General features: G+C 36.9%; 1 protein-coding gene across 1 annotated transcript in view; it reads left to right on the top strand.

Annotated features, from left to right (window-relative positions):
* The window catches only part of LOC150082041 (phosphatidylinositol 3,4,5-trisphosphate 3-phosphatase TPTE2-like), a 199,605-nt gene that overhangs the window by 149,729 nt on the left and 26,352 nt on the right, over nt 1-23,524 (top strand). Inside the window, exon 12 of the mRNA XM_090380409.1 lies at nt 12,806-12,911. Within this exon, the coding sequence (XP_090236535.1) occupies nt 12,806-12,911 (106 nt within the window). The remainder of the gene's footprint in view (nt 1-12,805; nt 12,912-23,524) is intronic.

Here is a 23,524-nt window from a genome sequence, read left to right as displayed (position 1 = left end):
AAGCTCTCACATAGGCCCACAAGAACGCTGAGTTGTTGCCTGATATCGATACACTCCTTGCATCGCACACACACAAAGACATCCCCCATGGCAGTATCATGTCCCGTACCCGATTGCTCTGCAAACATCAAGCAAACAGTGCATAGAGAAGAAAAATGCATAGAATGATTATAAATTAGCAAGGGACATGGACTACACCTACAGCAAGTAAAACTAGTCTCCAATCAGATCACTGAGGAGGTTAGGCAAGCCAAGGCATATTATCAGAAGTCTTTGACTAAGAATGCAAAGAAAAGTAGCAAAGGATTCTTTGCTTATGTTAACACTAGCAGGAAAGGGATGAAAAACATTGACCCACTAGATATGAATGACATAACTTTTGATGATCTTGTTCAGGTTGCTGACAAACTAAAGGCTTGATATAGCCAAGTGGTCAAGAGTGAGATTGCAGTGGCACAAACTCCGAGTGGATTGTGGTGCAAGACTGTGACTGCTAAATACAGTTGATAATTACATTACGTTATATTCATGGTTTATTATAAACTCCTTTGACCAGACAGTCATGCCAGAGTATAAACAAGGACCCCCCCCCCACATTAAATAAATATTTTGCATCTACATTCATATGTGAAGAGGTTTTTATGGATTGGAACAGTACCCGAAGTTATAACTGGATGCTAAATGATTTTGTTGTAACTGAGAAGAAAGTTTGAATAGAAATTGCTGAAGCTAAAAGTAAATAAGGCACCTGGGGCTGATGGGATATCTCCAGTTAAAAAAAAGAAGCAACAAAAGAGGTAAGCAAACCTTTTCCCATAACTATGAAAGCATCCTTCGCTTCAGGGTGCCTATAGATTGAAGGTGTTTCCAACTTTGTCACCTGTTACAGACTGGTAAGCTTGACTTCTGTTACAGGAAAAATAATGGAGTCACTGTTAAAATAAATTTTGCAGGATCCTCTTAACAGAAATGGACTTATGGAAATCACAGCATGGGTTTGTTTGTAGGCAGATCCTGTGTAACCAGTCTGATTAGCTAATATGATGAAGTAACAAAGGTTGTAAATAATTTTTGATATCATATGGATTTCAATGAATCTTCTGACACTAATCCACACAAATGACTGGGCCCCGGGTGATAAGCATTCTCGTCACCAAGTAATTCCTAGTGTGATTTCAAAAACGTTCTTCCTAAAACAGTTCATATTTAATTTTTATGATCTTCAGTTTTATTAAAAGTAGATAGAATTACAACCTGTATGCATTTTTCAGAGAGAAAAACTAACCTTTCTTTCTTTGTCTCCCTTTTTTAACTAACACTAACTTTAATCCTGCTTGGTCATGCCAGCAACAATACTCCTGCCTCCCTCTGACAGAACCAAAAACTCTAGGTAGTAAAGCCAACCCTCAGGGCCAAAAGGAGCAAAAATGGACAACAGCACATTTTTGCCACTGGGGCCATGACATCTAACTTCCCAAAAAGACTAAAATAGGACAAACATGCTGGAATTTCCAGCATTCCTATTACTGCATTCTTTAGCGTTATCATTAGTAGTGGCATATAAACAAGAAAACAAGCATATGCAGCATCAGCCAAAAAAACTTCCCGTTTCACCTATTCAATCCCTCCAAAAGTTTGTCTAGTTCTTCCTTGAATTCATTTAAGCTATCAACTTCCATGACAGATTATTATTATTATTATTATTAGCTATATGGTGCAAGGACTGAGGCTTATGTTGCACCAGCCAAAAAAAAAATTCCCAAATTACCCTGAGAGAGAGAGAGAGAGAGAGAGAGAGAGAGAGAGAGAGAAGTAGAAGGGAATTGCCAAGAAAGAGAAGAATGATGATATCCAGCTCATTACCCTGGTTGTGCCAAAGTCCATACTCACCAGATGTGAGCCCCTGAGATGGAAGTTTGTTCCAGCAATCAACCATTCGCTGGATAAAGACAAATTTGCACACATATATTCTTCAACCATCTTTCCTCATTTTGAATTTGTGCCCACTGAAGTGTATAATCTGAGCAAGAGGAAGAATCCCATCAGCATTGAGCTTGCTCAAACCATTCAAAGCCTTCAACACCTCACTCAGATCACCTTGCAGATGTGTAGTCTCCAGACACTGTAATTTGCAAAACTTAAGCCTTTCTTGGTGAGAGCACTCTTTGTTCCCCTCAGCAATCCCATTGCCCTTCTCTGTACTCGTTCCAGCAGCTTTACGTCCTTTTTAAAATGAGGTTTCCAGACCTGTATGCAGTATACAAGGCGTGGCCTGACCATTGCCTTATACAAAAGGATAATCACCTCCTTATTCCTGCTAGCAAAATTCCTATATATCATTGACAAAACCCAAGGAGTTGTCCTGGCCACCTCTCTCCACTACTCAGAGAACTGATCTGAATGCACAATTACCCCACATCCTTTTCATTTTCCACCTCCTTGCTGGGTAGTACCACACAGTTGATATATTACACTGCAATTACTGCTACCCATATGCAGTACCTTGCATTTGTCAATGTTGAACTTCAGTTGAGATTTTTTAGCCCATCTGGCTAATTCTTCAAGATCTTGTTGCAGCAGCATACCTTCATTAACCACCCTGCCAACCTTTGTATCTTCTGCAGACTTGGACATTAAGCCTGATATACCTTCCTGAATATCAGTAATAATATAGAAAACAACAATGGGCCGACACCAAATCATGTGGAACTCCACTAATAACATTAGCCCACGAAGAGCACTGTCCCTTGATAACCATTCTGTTTTTTCCCTCTCAATTCTCCCTTTATCCATAGCAGTGACCATCCCTTAATGCACAATGTTCCAATTTGTACAGCAGTGTATAAATTGGTGCTTTTGATGCTGTTGCACATATCAAAAACTTTTCCAAAATTCAAGTATATTTCTTTCAAAATTATTTTTTGCATTCAGTTTCTTTATTATTGCATCATAGTATCCAATCAGATTGAGTAGACAAGATCTCCTCTTAAAAAACCCATGCTGTGACTGAAATACAACTGCACTCCTGTCTAGATGGTCCTGCATGACTTCATTATGACTTCCTTAGAACAGCAGCTATGCTAACAGGTCTGTAATTAATCATGTCACCCTTTGATCTCCATTTGTGAATTTGGATATATTCACACATCTGCAGTCCACATGGGACCTGAATCAAAAGATGCCCTCATAATTATAGCTAAGGGTTTGCTTACTGCCTCCCTTAATATAATTGGATAGATCCCATCTATTCTGTTTGCCATTTTTATGTTTTAACTTCAACAATTTTTCTTCCACTTTCCTCCCCATTATTTCAAAATCATTTAGTTCACTATTAGAGTTTAATTAAGTTCTGTCATCCTCTTCCCTAAAGAATACCTCATGTATGAATATAGATGCAAAATAGCTATTCAGTTTGTCTGCAACCTGAGCAGGATCATCAACAGTTGAACCATCGATATTAAATGAACTAATGTGATTCATCACATCACCTTCCTTTCTGGTGTTTACAAGTAAAGTTACCAAAGATTTTTCCTAAACTTCCTTGGCTTGCCAAACTTCCTTTCTAACTTGATTGCAGACTAGCATTATCATTAGCATTAGTAGAGGCATATGATGCAAGAAAGCAAGCTTATTATAAAGAAAAGGAAAAAAAATAAACCTTCCCATTTCACTCATCCATTCCCATTTGCTATAAAAATTTGTCCAGTTCCTTTTATTTATCTATCAACTTTCACAACAACAGATGGAAATTTGTTCCAGCAATCAACTGTTGGCTAAAGTCAAACTTCCACACATCGATTCTAAAACTGTCGTTCCTCAATTTGAGTTTATACCTCCTCAGGTTTGTAATCTAAACAAGAGAAAGAATCAAGTATTGAGCCTGCTCAAACCATTCGAGGCCTTATACACTTCACTCAGATCAGCTCACAGAAGCCTAGCTTCCAGAAGCTGCAATTTGCAGAAATTAAGCCTTTCTTGGCAAGAGAAACATTTTTTTCCCCTCACCAATCTCGTTGTCCATCTTTGTACTTGTTCCAGCAGCTCTACGTCCTTCCTAAAATGAGACTCCAGACTTGGGCCTGGCTGGGCCGAAGATCTGTACTTCTAGCGTACAGGTCTAGAGTTGAGTCTCATTTCAGGAAGATCGTTGAGCTGCTGGAACAAGTACAGAGAAGGGCAATGAGATTGGTGAGGGGAACAAAGGGGTTGCTCTTGCCAAGAAAGGCTGAATTTCTGCAAATTGAAGCATCTGGAGACTAGGCACCTGCGAGGTAACATGAAAGATGGTTGGGCTTTGGTTGGGTACAAATAATCGTAATGAATTGCTATTTCAGACATTTTGGATTTTTTTTTTTTTTTTTTTTTTTTGTGCTATTTCTTACATATATATTTTTAAAAATATGTTAGTTGTCTGTTGACCCTTTTAATTGACCAATAAAGCACACTTCATCGTCTCCAAAATTCACCGGAAATTGTACTCTTTTGTGGAAATGACCCGGTCTGTATTTTTGCTCAGTAAAGTAGCCTTTTCCTTTTAAGTAGGTATTAAGTTGCAATTTATGTTATATCAAGAGTATGATATGAGTCATTTTCCCCTGGCAACGAGTCCCTTTTTAGTTGTATGTGTACGGTATACAGTAAACTCCTGCTATTCGTGGTATTTCATGTATTCGTGGTTGCTTGTTTAATATAAAAACGAAACCTAAAAAAATATGAATTTTAAAGTGCCGTGAACATTTTCCGCCATAAAAAAACATGGGCGAGGCTAAAATTATCTTTCCCGGTGAAAACAGTGTTCAGTGGGTGGGGGGGAGAGGGGTGACAAAATCGCGAGCGTGGATGTTTCTCGCTAATCCTTGTTCAATATGTGCTATGCGCTTGTCATGAAAGGTTTCATCATTTGCTTTTAATTTATATGCTTATAAATTGAATAAATTTATCAATTTATAAATTGATATGCTTACAAAAATGATAAATCTACCGTTTTGCAGTGAACAGACTTTTTCGAGTGTGTTAACGGAAGAAAGTGATTTTATCGTGGACAAGTTCTTTCTAACCCATACAAAAATATGGCTACGAATAACAAGGGAAATGTGAAAAGATCAAAGAAGGTGATGACATTAGCAAATAAAATTGAGTTATTAGACAAAATTTCTAATGGTGAAAGTGTCTCCTCAGTGGCAAAACATTAAAAATCAAGGAATGAACGGTACGATCAATCAAAAAATCTGAAGCAAAAATCCACCGTAGTGTCCGTGAAAACGCGCTAATTGCTTCAAAAATTTGCTCTGTAACTCGTGATGTTAAATTAGAAAAAATGGAAAAAGCTTTAAATCTGTGGATAGAAGACCGAACTCAAAATAAAATTCCCTTAAGTTCACTCATTATTCGTGAAAAGGCAAAACTCCTTTATCAACACTTTAGTGAAACAGGTGATAGCACTGGCGGGATAAGTTTTTTTTTTTTTTTTTTTTTTTAGTTAGCAAAGGCGCTGGTTTGAAAGATTTTCTTATATATTTCATACTTTGGAACGGAACCCCTTTGTTACTATGGGAGCCATAACTCAGTATTCGCATTTTCGGTATTCACGGCATTTCTCAGAACGTAACCCCCGCTATTTGCGGGGGTTTACTTTACAATACTATTTCTTAAAAGTGTGATACCGTTAATCCCTCTTTCTGGGATTTTGGGTTGACCTACTTTCAATTCTAAGAACATTCACTTGTAACACCTTCTAACTGCTTCTTTGCTATATCCAATACTGACCAATAATTTAGAAATACAGGTAAGATGAATGCTTGAACATCATTTATGCAGTGAGAATTGCCAGTGACAGAAGTGAGAGTCAGTTCTAATGTTTTAATTTAAGTAGAGATGGATATCGATATTCTTTTTGGAATTATATTAAATATGATAAATTGAAAATTTATTACATTTTCTTTTATATAATTAATATTGATAATTATTTTGGATCAGAATCACCACCCTGTGCTAGATTTTTTTGGTGTGCCCTCTCTGACTGAAATTTACAGCAAATCAGAGAATTTTCAGGGCATTTTGTGACGCCCAGTTCGGGAGAGGGTGTCGATCGTGCCTTTAGCCGGTCCTGTTTTGGATAATTATTATTGTTATATAATTATTAATATTGAATTTTGAATCTCAACGTTATTATTTTTCTGCTGCTGAAATGATGAAAAATCATGCAGCAGAAAAATAGCTGAAGACGAAAGTTGTTCCCTCATGATGCATCTTCTGTAGGATTTGTCCTCTATGAACTTTTTGTAGTCCACATCCATCTCCTGGAAGTTGTGGAGCATCTCCATGGGCAGGAATCTGTCGCCTATCCTGGGCCTGCACACCACAGAGTGAGGAGGGCTCTTAAGGGTTTTGAGAGGATCCTCCAATTGCACATCTGCCAAAAACGTAGTGTTTTGATTTCACCCTCCATTTTAATTGTGATGAGTAAGCGGAGGGTGAAGATCCATTCCGTAACTTTTCTGTAATGAAGTACTTTGGTAATATCCGAAGTATATGTGAGGGGTGGCAGTTTATTCTTGAATAGACCCACTGAAGAAGCCAGTACTCATCAGATATGATGGTTTTTAGCGTGGTTTTCATTGCCAACACCCATATTTCTGATCCGTAGGTGATGACGGGCTGCAGAAACTGGTATGTGTATTGGAGCGTGTACTCAGACTGTGACATGAAAGAGATGTTGTTTGGCAAGCCATCTGGATCTGCAGACCTTGTTGTGAATGTCTGCAACATTGTGTTTGAAACTGAGTTTAGGGTCGAAGATAATGCCGAGATAACTGTGGTAGGCTACTGGGGTGATGGGGGTTCCATGGATTTCCAGGTTTAGTTGAGTTGGGTTTGGTTTAAGTGAAAACACCATTTGTACAGATTTGTTTGGATTTATCCTAAGAGAAAACTGTTAAGTATGTAATCAGATTCTTAAGGCTGTTAATGATGGTTTCGGAAGCCAAATCAGGTCAGGCGGTCCCGTCCATCTGGTAGAGGAGCTTCAAGTCATCTGCATAACTGATAAATTCTGTTTGCTGGCACAGGAATGGGTGGATGGCAGCCGTAAAGAGAAGCCCTGAAAGAACTCCACCCTAAGAGGGACACCTACACAAACTTTCCTTGTGAGTGGTTTTTTATTCACAGTCAGGTGATGGACCCTGGTTGTAAGTAGCAACTTCAAGAATTCCAGTATATTACCTTTGATATAGTATCCCTCCTCACAAATTTGCAGGAGGGGCTGGATGTCTATGCTGTTGAATGCAGACTGGATATCGAGATAAACAATTGCCATCTCATCCCTATCTTGTAGAGCCCCAGATTGGTGTTGGTGGTTGCCAACAGGTTGGTAATGGTGGACCTGGGTTTCAAGGCTTAGTGAATGAATGATGATTCATATGCAGAACCTGGTTGGTTAGGATGGGAAGAAGGCACTTCTCCATGACTTCTAGGAGACATGGGGCTTTCATTATTGGCCTGAATTATGAAACAGGTTGCTCCTTGTGTTTTGGGATTGGTTGGACAATATATTGGTTCCATGCTGTTGGGAAACTTTGTGTTGTGAGGATTCCATTAAGGATTCCTAGGAGTGCATCAACCATGAAAACACTAACGCTCTTAAGGATGAATTGTGGGACCCCATCATATCCGGTGCAAGATCTTGGTGGGATATCATTGATGGCCCTTGATAAGCTCTCTTTTTGTAATGCTCTTAAGGTCTGATACTGACTTTGGCTAAAATCTTGTGATATAGTCTAGCCATTCAATTGGATTAAGTTGTCGAGGGAATTCATCATGCCTTGCCTTAAACGGTGCCTTCCTGATCTTGATTGTTTTGTCAATGTAGGCTTTCGTGGCTTTAGATTTGCTTCTATTGAACTGGGCACGGGCTCTTGAGTGTAAGTGTAAGTGTTTTCAGTGTCTAACAGCACCAGGGATTTCCCCCATCTCCACGTTGCTTTTATTGTGGGTGTACCAGTTCACTGGGAAGGCCAGAGATTTAAAAGTGTGTGGATTATGGAAGTGTGGTGTTTTGTACCGTTGTTCCTCTGGCCATTTAGCCACTGGACCTCTTCTGAGGCCCAACGTTGCCCCACTTACGCCCCATGGAGGCAGACCAGGTACCCGGTAGTCTTTAGTTCACTCTGGCAGGTCCTGCCACCTAATTTCATTGAGATTTCAGTGGCTAGGTCCTTAAAAAAAAAAAATTTTTTTTTTTTTTTTTTTTTTTTTTTTACACATATATGTATAGATGAATAAATAAATAAAGACCGAAATACGGCCGTAAGTTAATTTGGATTCATTGAATTTATGTGTGGGGGGGAATTCGCTTGTGTAAAGATAGAGAGGGGAGGGAGACTGAAGACTGGGGGGGAGGTTAAAAGAGGAAGGATAAGGCCAATAGAGTAGGAGGCCTCAATTTGGTGTCAGCAGGGCATGCCCATGCCCTGCCAGAAGGAAGAATGGGGTGGCGTGGAGGGGAGGAAACAGTATGACCGTCTCCACCCCATGCCGGGGTGGGATAGAAAGGGCCGGACAAGAGAGCCGGCACAGGTCGCCAATATGGCGTGTGTGCAGCCTGGCTGCAGAGTGGTGGCTAGGCCAGCAGGTTCAGGACAGCATCATAACACTGGCCCCACCAGGAGGTACATCCAGGGACAAGGTATCTACCGACTTGTTCACAGATCGGTTGAATGCCGGCGTTGGTCATGGGAAGACCAACGCCGGCATTCAGGGCTCTTGAGTATGGAATCTTGTCTGGTGGGCCTGATGTTGCTTTCCATTTTGCATGTAGCCTTTGTTTCACTGTGATCAGTACGTTGTGGTCACTACCACCTAGCGGTTCCTTATCTGCAAATTCTTAATGCATGAATAATCACTGCCAATAATCAGATCAAGAGTATTATTCCCTCTGGTTGCCTCTCGAACATGCTACTGTAGAAAACAATCACCTAATAAATCCACAAAAGTCTTTCTAGTGTGCGAGTGACCAACCACAAGTTCCACTCAATATCTGGCAAGTTAAAATCCTTCATTATTAGACATTCCGATTTACTGGCACAGTTTGTTTCTCTGTATAGTTCATTGTAGTCATCAGAGTCCTTAGGCATATAACCCCTTAACTAACTGCATAACTCCTCCCTTCCTATCGTGTCTATCCTTTCTGTACATATTGTACTCCTCAAATTTCAATCCTGCATTTGTTATATCTATGTGACACCATATCCCTGATATTCCAACAATATCTGTCTTTGATGTCTTGACCAGCCCTTCAAATTCATCCAATTTATTTACTATACTCCTAGCCTTGGGTGTACATGCAAACATGAATTCACCTGTTCTTACTCTTAGTTACCCTAATTACAACCCATTTATTTACTTGTTTCATGGTGACTCCCAGCATTTCCTGAAATCCCCAGAAACTTCCACCCTTTGCCTCTGGCTCCTGTTAATCTATTAGTCTGTGAATCTCCACCCAAGCTAACAGTTTTCCAACTCACCTAACACTGCCTCAATAGCATCAGCAAATATTCTTTCACCTTACCTTTTTTATTTAAGTGATTTCATCCCTGTAGAAGCATTCTCTCCTGTTAACAGTACAGACCATGCTGAGAAAAATTCTACCCCATGAGCCATGCACAATCTCTCCAATGCTAAATTAATCGACAGTGCTCACATCATATACAGAAACTACCCGACTTTACGTAATACTCGACTTTACCTAAGTTTTTGCCAGCTGGTGCAAACTTAAAAAAAATCATGGAAACGTATTTTGCATCCCATAAGAATAAACAGAGGTATCATGAAAATATCGTAATGTTGAACCCAATAACACTTTTTTTTTTTTTTTTTTTTTTTTTTGAGTAATTCGTTTCAAGACGGAAGTTGAACTTTTCGCTGTATAACTAAGCTATTTATCTCTCTAAAAGGTCATTTTTACAATGGCAATTGCGCCACACTTTCGTCGTTATCATATGTTACGTTATAAGAATCAGTTTTGACATCTTTGTGATATTTTTATAAAACACATTTCTGGAGGTAACTACCAAAAAACAATAAAAACAATTTGCACTTTCTGGTTTATTAGGCTTTTCTTTTAGCACAATCTGTTATAAACGTGTGTAATAAACTCGATCTTATTGCATTTGCTATAATTCCAATAACTGGAATTCTGTGGGTTTTTATGTTACGGTATTATTATGGTGAAATGAGTTCCCCTTCACTGAAATCTTCAATCATATAAAAAGCATAAATAAATTTTTAGAATATTCTCTTCATTCCTATTTACTTATTACAATGGGGAAAGGAAAGGACCAACGTAAAGTGCAAGTGCTGGCAGTGTTAGGAAATGAAACAAAATTGATTTAGAAATGAAGATGATTAATTAAGAAGTACGAAGTTTGTCATCTATTGCATGAAATTCAGTCTCGCTGCTTCAACAGTGAATACTATTTTAAGGGACAGTTCATGTTTAAAAGAACATCGGAGATGGAAAAGCTATTAATAATATGGATGGAAAATCAGATTCAGAAGCAAGTGCCCCTAAGTCCAATGGTCATTCAAGCGAAATCAAGAAATATTTGTGAAGATATTAAGGATAAGTACGGCCGAACCCCAAGCCAAGTTCGTAGCAAGCAACGGGTGGTTTAATAGGTTCAAGCATTGCACTGGTTTCCACAAGGTTGTGTTGGAAAAAACCTCTTCTAAATCTCCACAGCCCTCAACTTCCACAGCGGCGTGCTTATCAGCTGGAGAGTTAATTCTGGCAACGATGCTCGAAAGGCAAAACTTGCTGATGTTATTCCTGTCTCCTCTCTCTTTTTGTAATTTTGTACACTTTTATAATTTTTCCTGCTCACAAGATAAAAAAATTGAATAAATAATTTTATTTACATGTACGTAGAAAATTTCTTTTTTGCTTCAATCAAATTTGCAAGTGCTGCGTAAGCATTTAGGGAAATTCCGACTTACGTAGAGTTGCACGGAACACAACCTTTACGTTAATGGGGGGGCTGTATTCCTTTCTATCATATCTGAGCAGAATTGTAGACACTTTCAATTTTAATCCTAACTTGCAAATTTTTTTTAACATTGACCTGTACTTGTTAAGTCAGTCAGCAGATCTACTCTTAATGTCATTAGTGCCAATGTGTACAACAGTATCACCTTTAGTGCCCTGAATAGATGATATCTGCTCTACAACTTCATGAAAAAAATTTCCCCCTTCCTCCTTTTCACTAAATGTTAACGAGTCCTGAACAATCTTGATTCTAAGAAGTCCTAATGGCAATTCTTTCTTAAAGCCAGTGCTCTAGATTTAAACCTGTTTTGTGTTGTCTTTTTTCCATTAACTTATTCCACTGGTGTTTTTCCCATGTGTAGAAATTTGCTAATATCTAGCTAATTCCTAAAAAAAAAATTATAAATTCCTCCCTTCCAATTAATGTCCTATTTCACTTATTTCAGTTCTTATCAAAGTAATGGATAATTTCATCAACAACTAAAGCTTATGCTATCTTTAAACTTATATGAATGTATATCAGTTCAAGACAAATATGTGGCGCATTATAGCCTTAGTCGCTGATGCGCCAATAAAACTAAACTAAACCAAACCAAGACAAATAAAATAAATTTTTTATTTTTTATTTATTTTTTATAGATGTTAAATTGATAAAATGCAACTTAGTTATGCATAGGATATTTTCTTATGCTACTGTTATGCTAATATGGAGGAGGACCTGTTATTTACAGGTATTAGTATTAGCCACATTAGAATAATAATAATAAACAAATAATAAAATAAAACAAACCACCTATTTGACTCCCTCCTCATATAAGCACCTAACCAACTGACGACCCTTGAATTCTCCAACTGTCTGCATCAATCACCCATGGTGGCAACTTATTTCAATAATTAAAACTTGATGGCTAAATGAAAACTTCCTCCAATCCAGTCTACACCTCTTCCCATAAAGTAAGGTCCCTAGTTCTGAAATTAATAACAATGAGAACTTCGTCATTCATTCTACTTTCTCTCCTCATAGCCTTATACATCTCAATCAGGTCTCCTCTGGGGTGCTTCGTTACCAAACTCAGCAGCCCACATAGTCAACGTTTTTCCTCATATGGATGTCCCTTTGCCAATCTTACAAGCTAAGCTGACTTTCTTTGGACATTTTCAAGAAGCTCAGTGTCTTTCTTTAGTTGCAAGTCTCCATACTTGAACACAGTATTCCAAGTTCTGTCTCACAGTCTCTTATACACTGGGATTATGACATCCCTGTCTCTACAAACAAATGTATGATAAATCATTAATAGGATGCAGAGCCTTCCTTACAACATGTCTGAGAATTTCATATTCAAACATACTATAACTCCAACTCCCTTTCTTCTGTTATTTTTAATTCAATCCCACCAAGTAGTGTATAGGTTATTTTGGGTTTGCTATTTTCCAAGTGCAAAAATGCATGTTACTGAACATGAATTCAGCACAGTTCATTCCCTGTACTGATTATGCAAATAGCCGACACTTTCTTTTGTGTGGTAAAAGACACTTGATTCCTAAAATCTTTACTGAAGTATGATATCATATCAAAATCTATAAAAAAATATTAGGTTATGCTAAAGGCACATGGAAAGAACCCTTGAAAATATAAGCAGCAGGCAGCGAACGTGTTAATTTTCTTTCTTCTTTACTTATAACACTTTCTTTTGGCATATAAGATATTCTAAATATTAAGAAAATTTGCCAGTAAAAAATATGCATTGTTTTATGATATTTCAGAGCCGCTATGTTGGTTATTTTGGACTTATTAAAGAAAAATATGGTGGAGAACCACCAAATGAAGTTCCTTTAAAATTATCAAAAATTAAAATTTATGCACTAGCAGGTAAGCAAAAATTGATTGAATTTATTTTTGAAATTGTGAATATATAATATATACATATATTTTTGAAATGTGTGTTTGAATCAATTTATAGTGTGAAGAGTGTTATCTTTAAAATATTTATGCTATTTGTATTGAATAAGCAGTATTGTATCAACACCGGATGCAAGGAAACACTTTAACACAAGCAGACTTTGAATTACAAACTCTCCATTTTAACACGTTTGTTACAATGATTAATCACTCTCATTAAATGCAAATTTCTTGAAATCCAATCTGTGGTCACTCAACGTAAAAAATGAACAGAACGAAATTTTTATTAATTTAGTTTTCATCAAAAAATCAACCAACGTTTAAAATAAAACGTTGGTTGATTTTATTAAAGTTAAACTATTATGCACCATTCTTTACTCATAAATACACATTATAATGATAACCAATGACTAGACAGTAGCTTGTCCTCTGTTTCTCCCACCACCAATCATTTCATCGTTTGCCACGCCTACCTGTCAATCAATATATCTTTCTCGATTTCGGCTCCAGGTCGATAACACCTACCGTCTGTTTACCGAGCAAGCATTGCTAGAGTCTGGTGTTGGGAAACTAATTTTCCGCGTAAGCTATCCAACGTTTCTCATCGTTCTCGTGTTGGCTTTCTTTACCTTAGCCTAAATTTGGTCTGAAAAATGGCAACTAAGGTCTAATTCTCAAACGTCTTGCACCTGAGGAACAGAAAACAGGAACAGTTTGCAGGCTGGGAGGAGAGAGGAAATAAAGGTGGTTTGGGATGAAAAAGACTTAAGGGTTATGATGTAATCAAATATGAAATTTAACCAGCAGTGTAAACAGGCAGTCATGGTAGTATTTTTTATTCTATTGGTGATTTTCTGTCCCTTTGCAAGCAGGGAAAAGGAGATACAGGGACCCTCGTTATCCGAGGATAATTGGTTCCAGAAAATTCCACTTAAAATGGGGACCAAATTTTCATAATGTGTATTATGTACTTGTATATTGGAAATGAAACAATGGATTGAAGGAACTGAAAAATGGGAATTATTTTATTAGACATTTTTTATCATAATATATTGAACCAGGGCCATGCCGATCAAAATGAATGAGTTTGTTAAGGGAAAGTCTTGTCTGACAAATTTGTTTGGATACTATGATGTGGTTTCAAAGGAACTGGATGCAAAAAATAATTTTGATATCATATACTTGGATTTCAGGAAAGCTTTTGATGGAAATTATTTAATCTTTCTTTTGGCGTCCCTTTCATCTTTAAACCCGAGACAAGAGCCTCGTTCGCCTCACCTTCAGCATGGCTCTGTGTTGAACAATGTAAGGTTAAGTAAAGTTTATTGAAGTTGCACTATTTTTCAGTTTTACGAATAAAGAACGAATCCAGGTTGTGTTTCTTTTTTTCTTCTTTTTTTTTCCCCCTGCCGTATTTTTTGAGATAAAATTGCCCTAGCCTTTAGTTATCTCTTTAATTTTGTGCTTAACTTTTGTGCAAGATCATGAAGAGGACCATTCTCACAAAAATATTCAAGTGTGGTCACTTTTCTCAAGGCCTTCCTTTAATTCTTTAATTTTCAAATCTTTATCCATTGGTGATTCAGCCACGTCATCAGTTTCGGCTTCCTCTTCTGTGGTAGTTGGTATAATTCTGCTAGCTCCTCATTTTTAAATGGTTTTGAACTTGACTCAAGCAGTTAAGTAATATTCCCATTATCAACTTCGTGAAATCCAGCTTCTTTTGCAAGACTTACAATTTCATTTTGTAACCGGGTCAAATTGCATTCACGAACTGCATTAGGGTATAACTTTTTCCATGAGTTATTAATTAATCTACACGAAATTTCTTTCCAAGCTTCCCAATCATTTTTATACTGTATAGAATTTCCATGTTATTTTCATTGCTTGTTATCAGTTTCAAAAATTAATCCTCTTAACTGCAGGGACTCGGATACTGGGGACCCCCTGTGTCTGGAAGCTTTACCTGTGTGAAAGGCAGAAAAAGAGAGATATTATGGGAGAGAGATATAACTAATAATTTTCCTTAAAAGTAACAGCTTTGAATATGTAGTTTGCAATCACCACCTTCATTCCAGTGATTACAAATATGAAATCTTAAAGAGAACAAAAGGCTGGATCTTGAAAAGTTTACCTTCAGCAGGTAGGTAATTGTAGAACGTTGAAATAAGTTGCTACCACTCAAAGTGGCTGAGATGACAAGCTTGTTACAAGGCATAGATGGATGGTCACTTTTTGGCAAGCCGACCGGGCTAGCCGGGTGGGTAAAGTGCCTGCCTGGCAACCCAATGGTCGCGGGTTCGAATCCCGCCTCGGGCTTGGATCAAAGTACTGCAAAAACCTTTGGAGGTGCATTATGGCCACAGAAGCCAATGCGCCAACAACTACCAAAAAAAAAAAAAAAACTTTTTGGCAAAAGGAACAGTATGAACGATTTTTTATTTTTAAATAGATGAAGAAAGTGTTTCTTTGCATTATTTTGCCACAGATGATAACTAAGAACAGTTCATAATATATGTTGTGTGATATGCAGGTTAGTGTCATTTGTAAATTTAACAGTATTAATGATGTATCGTTAAAATATATAGTATATTAACAGAAATATCCAATTAGATGGATTAAGTAATCTTTTTATACTGCTTTCTGAAAATAATTAATATATTACATAATTATTTGTTTGATAAATGTGCTTGTTAAAGTGAATCAATATAATTATAAAAAATTGGTATGTTTGATTTTATTTAAATAAAAAAAATTGCTAATTGCAAGTAAAGATTTTAAAAATAATGATAAAGGTATTTTGAAAATATATTAAAATATGCTTGTGTGATAATTCATGTAATTTTGAATTAGGATTGTTACAATTATTCTTAAAAATATATGGCACTCTGCGCCCTATTTCAGTAAGTGGCCATATAAAAATAATTGTTGAATTTATGCTGAGTTATTGTTGTGACTTAAATGAAATAGTGATATACATTGATAAATTATTTGTGATAGCTAAACACACACAGACACACAAAAGCAGGCTGTAAAGATAAAAGACCACTTCAGAAATTCAGCTCAGAAAAACTTATTTTCATCTAATTAGAAGAATTTGTGTAAGATCCATCATACTATTAACAGTTTGGATTAACAGTAAATCAGAATGTCTTATAATGGGGGATTTTAACTTTCCAGATTGATGTTACCAACAGCAGATTCTAAGTGGGAAGCATTCAAGGAATTAATCACAGAAGCTAATAGGCTTTACACACCGATTAAGAAATATTGTTCAAGGTTTAGGCCTAAATGGATGTCAGATGAACTAATGAGACTCGTGGCAAAGAATAAAAATGAATGGGATGCATATAAATTATCAGGTGACATAGAAGCCTATGGTAGATATAAGCTAGTCTGTAATCAAGTCACAAAGGAGATTAGGCAAGCGAAGGCAGATTACGAGAAATTTTTGACAAAGGATGCTAAGAAAAACAGCAAGGGCTTCTTTATTTATATAAACTCTAGAATAAAGTGATAAATCAGATTGGTCCCTGTGATATCGATGGTTCGATTGTTAATGATCCTGCTCAGATAACTGATAATCTGAATGAGTATTTTGCATATACATTCACACATGAGGAGTTATTAAGGGAGGAAAATGGCAGAAGTTTATCAAATTGTAACAGGGTGCTTAATGATTTTGTAATAACTGAGAGCAAAGTGGAGGAGAAACTGTTGAAGTTAAATATAATAAAGGCACTTTGGGTTGATGGGATCTATCCAATTATATTAAAGGAGGTGGTAAAGGAACCAAGCAAACCCTTAGCCATAATTATGAGAGCATCCTTGGACTCAGGGGGAAAAGACCCCCATAGACTGATGATGTGCAAATGTATCCCTAATTCACAAAGGATCTAAGGGTGACACGAGTAATTACAGACCAGTTAGTTTAACTTCTTTTCCAGGTAAAATAATGGAGTCACTGGTTAAAGATGAATTGCAGGATCATCTAGACAAGGCTGCAGTAGTAATTCAGACACAGAATGGGTTTGTTAAGGGAAAGTCTTGTCTGACAAATTTGAATGGATATTATGATGTGGTCTCAAAGGAACTGGATGCAAAAAATAATTTTGATATCATATACTTGGATTTTAGGAAATCTTTTGACACTCTTGCACATGGAAAACTACTGTACAGATTGGAGCAGTATGGTATTAAGGGTAACTTGCTACATTAGCAAAAAGGATGGTTGAGTCGGAGAAGACAATGGACATAATCAGAGTGGTAATCAATGGATGCTGCTCTTTTTGGACTAATGTTATTAGTGGAGTCCTCCATGGTTGTGTAAGGCCCACTGTTTTGTATATTTATCAATGATATTGATGAAGGTATATCAGGCTTAATGTCCAAGTTTGAAGATGATACAAACAAAGGTTGGCAGGGTTGTTAATGACAGTAATGGCAGTGTGCTACTGCAACAGGATCTGGAAAAGTCGGGCAGATGGGCTGAGAAGTGGCAACTGAAGTTTAACATTGACAAAGGCAAAGTACTGCATGTGGGTAGAAATAACCCTACAGAAACGTACCAACTGTGTGGTGCTACACTTATGGTGGTAGAAAATGAAAAAGACCTGGTAGTGATTGTGCAGTCAGGATATGAAATTTTCTGAGCAATGCAGACAGGCTGCCAGGGCAGGTCATGGGGTTTTGTCAATGATATATAGGAATTTTGCTAGCAGGGAAAAGGAGGTGATTGTCCCTCTGTATAAGGCAATGGTCAGGCCATGCCTTGAGTACTGCGTATAGGTCTGGAGGCCTCATTTTAGAAAGGATGTAGAGTTACTTGAGCATGTACAAAGAAGGGCAACATGATTGGTGAGGGGAAGGGGGGGTCCTCTTACCAAGAAAAGCTTAAGTTCTGCAAATTGCAGCAGCTGGAGACTAGGCACCTGCGAGGTGATCTGATTGAGGCCTTGAATGGGTTGACCATGCTGAATTCTGATGGGATTCTTCAGCTTTCTCAGATTATGAACCTAAGGAGGCATAAATTCAAATTGAGGAAAGACAGATGTGGAATAGATGTGTGGAAATTTGCCTTTAGCCAGTGGGTGGTTAATTGCTGGAACAAACTTCCATTTGTCATTGTGGAAGTTGATCACTTAAATAAATTCAAGGAGGAACTGGACAAACTTTTAGAGGGAATAGTTATGCGAATTTTTTTTTTTTGGCTGATGCTACATAAACTCATACGCTTGCTTTCTCGCATCACATGCCTCTATTACTACTACCACTACTATTTGTGTACAAAAGCTGCTATCAACCGACAATTAGATTTTACCAGACTACTTCTAAAGCGAGAACTGAAAAGTATTAAGTGCAAGAAGAGTGCAGGAAGCAGTGCAGCAGTAAGTTAACACAGGACTGCTGGCAGGATGCTATTATTGTTTTATTTTGGACAGTTTGTCACAGATGATAATCTCAAACAAGTTTGGTAATGTACACATTGTGCTATATTTCAGGCATGTTCAATTATCAAATAACATACCTCAAGCCCTTCTACATTGATAATGGGTTAATCTGTATAGCATTTTTTAGTATTAGTATGACACAATGATGCAAGGAAACAAATCTTATAAAGAATCAACTCCCTCCCAAAACAATTTAATTTTCCCATTCCTACCATTAATTTGACCAAACCTTCCTTAAATTTATTAAACTACCCACCTCCACATTAGGTGGAAGATCGTTTTCCAACAATTGATTACTCTTTGGCTGAATGCAAATTCTAGCATATATCTTCTCTACCATTCCTTTTTTGATTTAAATTTATGCCTTCTTGTGAGTTTTATCTGATAAAGGATAAAGATTCCATAAGCAGATTCCCGACTTGTAGTAGAAGCACCGTTTAGAACATAAACTCGCTCATTTTAAATACTGTTTGAATATGGCACACAATTACAGAAAAACATAAGATCATTTCTGCAAGAATAGCCCTCCTATATATGCTCTCCTCCACAAAGCATTTCAGATCCTCATCCAGGCCTTGTACTGCCTGAAGCATTTGAGCAGGCAGGAACCTGTGTGCAATATGAAGGGAATCCAGGAATCACTGGCCCTCACCATAATTCAGTCCATTTACTCATAACTGAGGCCCAAATGTCAGTTCTATCAGTGTTTTAGACTCTCAGGTAGCAAGCCCTGTCCTGTCATACCTGGAAGAATGTCTGTGGCAGTCCTGAGGGACTTCAGGGATCCTTTTGTGCCCACAACTAATTTTGTTGCTCTTCTCTACACACTTCCCTATCAATCTGTGTCCTTCCTAAAATGAGGTTTCCAAACCTGTATGCAGTATTCTGGATGTGTCCTAAAAATTGTCTTATATAATGGGATAATCACTTCTTTATTCCTGTATGTCATTCACAGAACCCCCATGGGCTGTACTTGCAGCTTCATGTTTCAGTTCATGTCAGACTGTACAATTACCCCTATTCTTCGTTTTCCACTACCTTTAGTTTGGTATCACCCAGATTGTGTTGTTTTGGGATTACTGCTACCCAAATGGCAGTACTTTGTATTTATCACTGTTAAGCCTCAATTGCCATTTTCCAACCCATCTGATCAGTTTATCCAGAACTTGAAGTAGCATACCCTGATTACTCTCATACCACTGTGCCAGTCTTTGTATCATCAACAGTTTAGATGTGAAACGTGGAATCCATATCAGTATCATGAATATACAGTAGACTCTCGATTTTCCAGGATAGATGGTAAAAAAAAAAATCCTGGATATTTGATTTCCCGGTTAATCCAAAAATCCAGAAGTCCCCAATATGTAAGAGATACGATCCAGGACTACTTATGTAAGTGGACTTTTACGTAACTCAGGAATGACTAATAACATATTGCCACTATATTATTATTAACAAATCTGAATTTGGCGCATTACTTGTTAATGTTTGACCATTTTCAACACATCCTTATTTTAATTTTCTGATCCAAATCGATCGCTTTCCTTTTGTTGGTAGATTTACTAGTACCGCTGTCATTTATTCTCTTAGTTGGCACCATAACAATCAAAATGAAATTTTCTGTAAAGAACTTCTACAGGGTTAAGGCGAGAACTCACTATTATCACTCCACGCAAGCTTACATTTTACCAAAGCACATTTCTGGAGGTCACTCATTACCTTAAAAACAATTTGCGCTTTCCAGTTTATTGGTCTTTTCTGTTAGTGCATCTAATTAATATAAACGAGTAGTAAACTCGATCTTATTGCATTTGCAATGATGCTGGAATTCTGTGGGTTTTTACATTATTATGGTGAAATGTGTATCCCTTTCACTGAAATCTTCAGTCATATAAAAAAACAAATAAAATTTAAGAATCTTCTCTTCTTTCCAATTTTTTGCTTGTTACTCTGTATCTCACTTGTGCAATTTGTGCGTGCCATAATCGTCGTTATTGATTGCTTATTATTTTTCGCGATTTCTAAACAAAAAAAAATATTTACTATAAAAAAAAATTGACATCCCTGACATAAATAACGAAACAAAATTTGTCCTTTTGCGGTGCAACGGAACACAAGAATTGACGTGATGCACTAAAACAACCTAAACATTTCTTTTTATTTTTATTTTTTTTTTTTGAGTGGCAGGTGTGAAGACAGTGGGGGTTGCAAGATAATAGGTACATTATCTCCCAATGACGACTTATAACGCCGCTTCTTGTTGCTTATTTACGACTTTCAAAACATCTGTTTATACTTATTCCAGTTATTACTTGAATTTTATGATTTCTGGTTGATTTTTTATTTTTTTTTATTTTTTTTATTTGGAGTCTTGAACTGTCCCGGTTAATCCAATCCTGGTAAATCCAGAGTATGCTGTATATTAATATTTAATATTTATTAAATTGTATTGACATAATTGATACAAAGATTCAGAAGAATATTCTAAAAAAAGTACTGAAATTTGAAAAGGAGTGGACTGTTCCACCTGTATTATAGTGTTTCCGTGGGGATGAACTAGGAGGCTGTGGAGTCAGAATTGGACCTAAAATCTCTACTGGAACCAACAGAAAAGTCATATTGGCACCCAATAGGACTTTTCTTTTGGTTCCACAGAAATATAAATTTCTGTGGGAGGGGACTGTGGTTCAAGCTTTAATTCATCTTAAAAACTTCCCAGGAAAAACAAATGTGTTGAAAATTTGGTGTAAATCTGGCTATTCCATCTCAAGTACTGCTTGAACATCTGAAACTAATATATATTTATTAGTTTATATAATCCAGTTTTCTTTCTGTTTATTATTATATATAGGGAGAACACTGGGGTGAGAGGTTGAATTGCTTTGATTCTAAAATCTTAGTTAAAACCTTAAATTCAGTGTTGATTTGACTTTTCCCTATAGAACAATTCCCAAAATACTTTTATTTATGTATGTATGGAGAGAAATCAAAGTTTTATGGAAATAATTGCCCTCTTTGTTATTGTAAACAGTGAAGTGTTTTCTTTTAACATTCACCAGATAGCCTCTCCTGTTGATATAGAGCCTCCTTAGAACATCTGTCATCCTTGCAAACCTGCCTTTTCTTTGAGACATGGGGGGGGCCCTCTTTCTCCAGGTGGCGCTTCCGTAGTCAGGTGGGCAGGAGCAGCAGTGCGTAGTACACGCTTCTTGATTAGGGAGAACACTGGGGTGAGAGGGATTGATTAGGGAGATTAGGGAGAACACCGGGGTTTGAACCCGTGACCACTGAATACGGAGGATGCGGAAAGGTCAGAGAACGACCACCGCATATCCCCGGAGCAATATGGCCTTAGTTGCTAATGCTCCTAAAAACCAAAAATAACAACAACTTTCTCCAGATATGCCATTATATAGTTCTATGTGGCCCTTATACCACAGTATTCACATCATAATCAAATTTATATTATTGGGTGCAAATATAATAAAATAGAAAGAGTTGAAGCCTGTTGCCTAGAAAGAGTATTATTTATTTCTGAATAATACTCTTTCTAGGCAACTGTGGCTAGATTGAAAACATATATGCCATATATTTTATTTTTAGTCCTGAGTTAGGAAAAAAAAGAAAGTGGAGGCCCGATCCATAGACAACTTTTTGACAGATTAATAAGGCTTCATAAGAATAGACAAACCTCAGTCTCATTAGATCACCTGACACTTCATCTAAGGAAATGAATGTGATCTTTGGTATACTACAGACTGACTATAGGCTTATTTTAGACATAACTAATATTGCCATAAAGTATCCCTTAAGCATTCCTTTTTGACCTAGAATATTTCTGACCAATCACTTGCTCTATTTTTATGTCACCAATTTTCATTGGGATCACTGTTATCAGACCAGGTCAGGATTGTTAATAAGACATTTTTAAACTCGAAACGTTATTATTAAAAATAACCTTTGATTTGCAATGAATTGTGTATGATATTGACAGAAAAGAAAAATGTACTAATAAATTAAACTAATGTAAAGAATTTAATTAAATTATTTTGTCATGCAGAAAAGGTATCTTGAAAATGGCAGTTAATCTGCATGATAAAAGTGACTATTATAGTAGGATTCAAATGTGATTCCAAAAGTGTGCATAAACATCTGCATTCATTGTGCTTGTCACAAAGTAAGGTATCTTGTATGTGGAAACTGCATCATTCACTAATGAAAAAGTCACCAATTTCAAGAGGGAATTTCTCTTTTTCCCCCCGCTGGAAATAGTCTCACTGAGTGCTAGACTAGTTTATGCTTCTGCCCCTTCCTTCATATGTTTTATTCTCTCCCTCTCTCTCTCTCTCTCTCTCTCTCTCTCTCTCTCACACACACACACACACACACACACACACACACACACACACACACCCCTTCTTTTTAAAAGAAAGTCAATATAAATAATAAACCTGAGTGGGAATGGAAGTCAGTTTTCTATCAGTACCACTTCATAAAATATGCATTTCTTAAAACTTGGTTACTACAGTAAATGAGAAGCTATAAAATGAAGGCACTTTTTTTCTCCTTTCATTTTTTTTTTTTTTTTTTTTTTTAAGCATATAAGATAGGAATACCCTTCATTATAAAGAGATTGTTACACTACTTTTTAACATAATTTATGGTGTTTATCACTAATATCAGAAAAATATGAGATGTGCTGCCTTCAATACAAAAAAAATTATATTGAATGAAATAAAAATATATGTATTGGGTGTGGTTATTACAGTTAAAGATGTTATTATTGTGACTTAATGCAAGAACAACCAATGTCAATTTTTGGTCAAAATGAGAATCTCATTTTAGTTGACATTGATTGTTCTTGCTTGATGGCGCCTCCGTAGCCAGGTGGGAAGGAGCAGTAGTGTGTAGCACGCGCTTCTTGATTAGACCAGGGTTCGAGCCCATCACCACCAAATACAGAGGATGCAGTAAGGTCAGGGAATGACCACAGCATACCCTGGAGCAATATGGCCTTAGTTGCTAATGGTCCTAAAAACCAAACCAAATAACAAACAACGATTATTCTTGCATAGAAAACTTCACATTTCTGTGAGCTCATTTCTTAGCTTATCTGATAAGCTCTCTCTTTTC

The sequence above is a fragment of the Mastigoproctus giganteus genome, chromosome 8, assembly GCF_048544385.1.
Source record: "Mastigoproctus giganteus isolate SK-2022 chromosome 8, ASM4854438v1, whole genome shotgun sequence".
Lineage (NCBI taxonomy): Eukaryota > Metazoa > Arthropoda > Arachnida > Uropygi > Thelyphonidae > Mastigoproctus > Mastigoproctus giganteus.
Note: the sequence above shows the minus strand (reverse complement) of the source record. Positions and strands in the feature narration are given on the sequence as shown.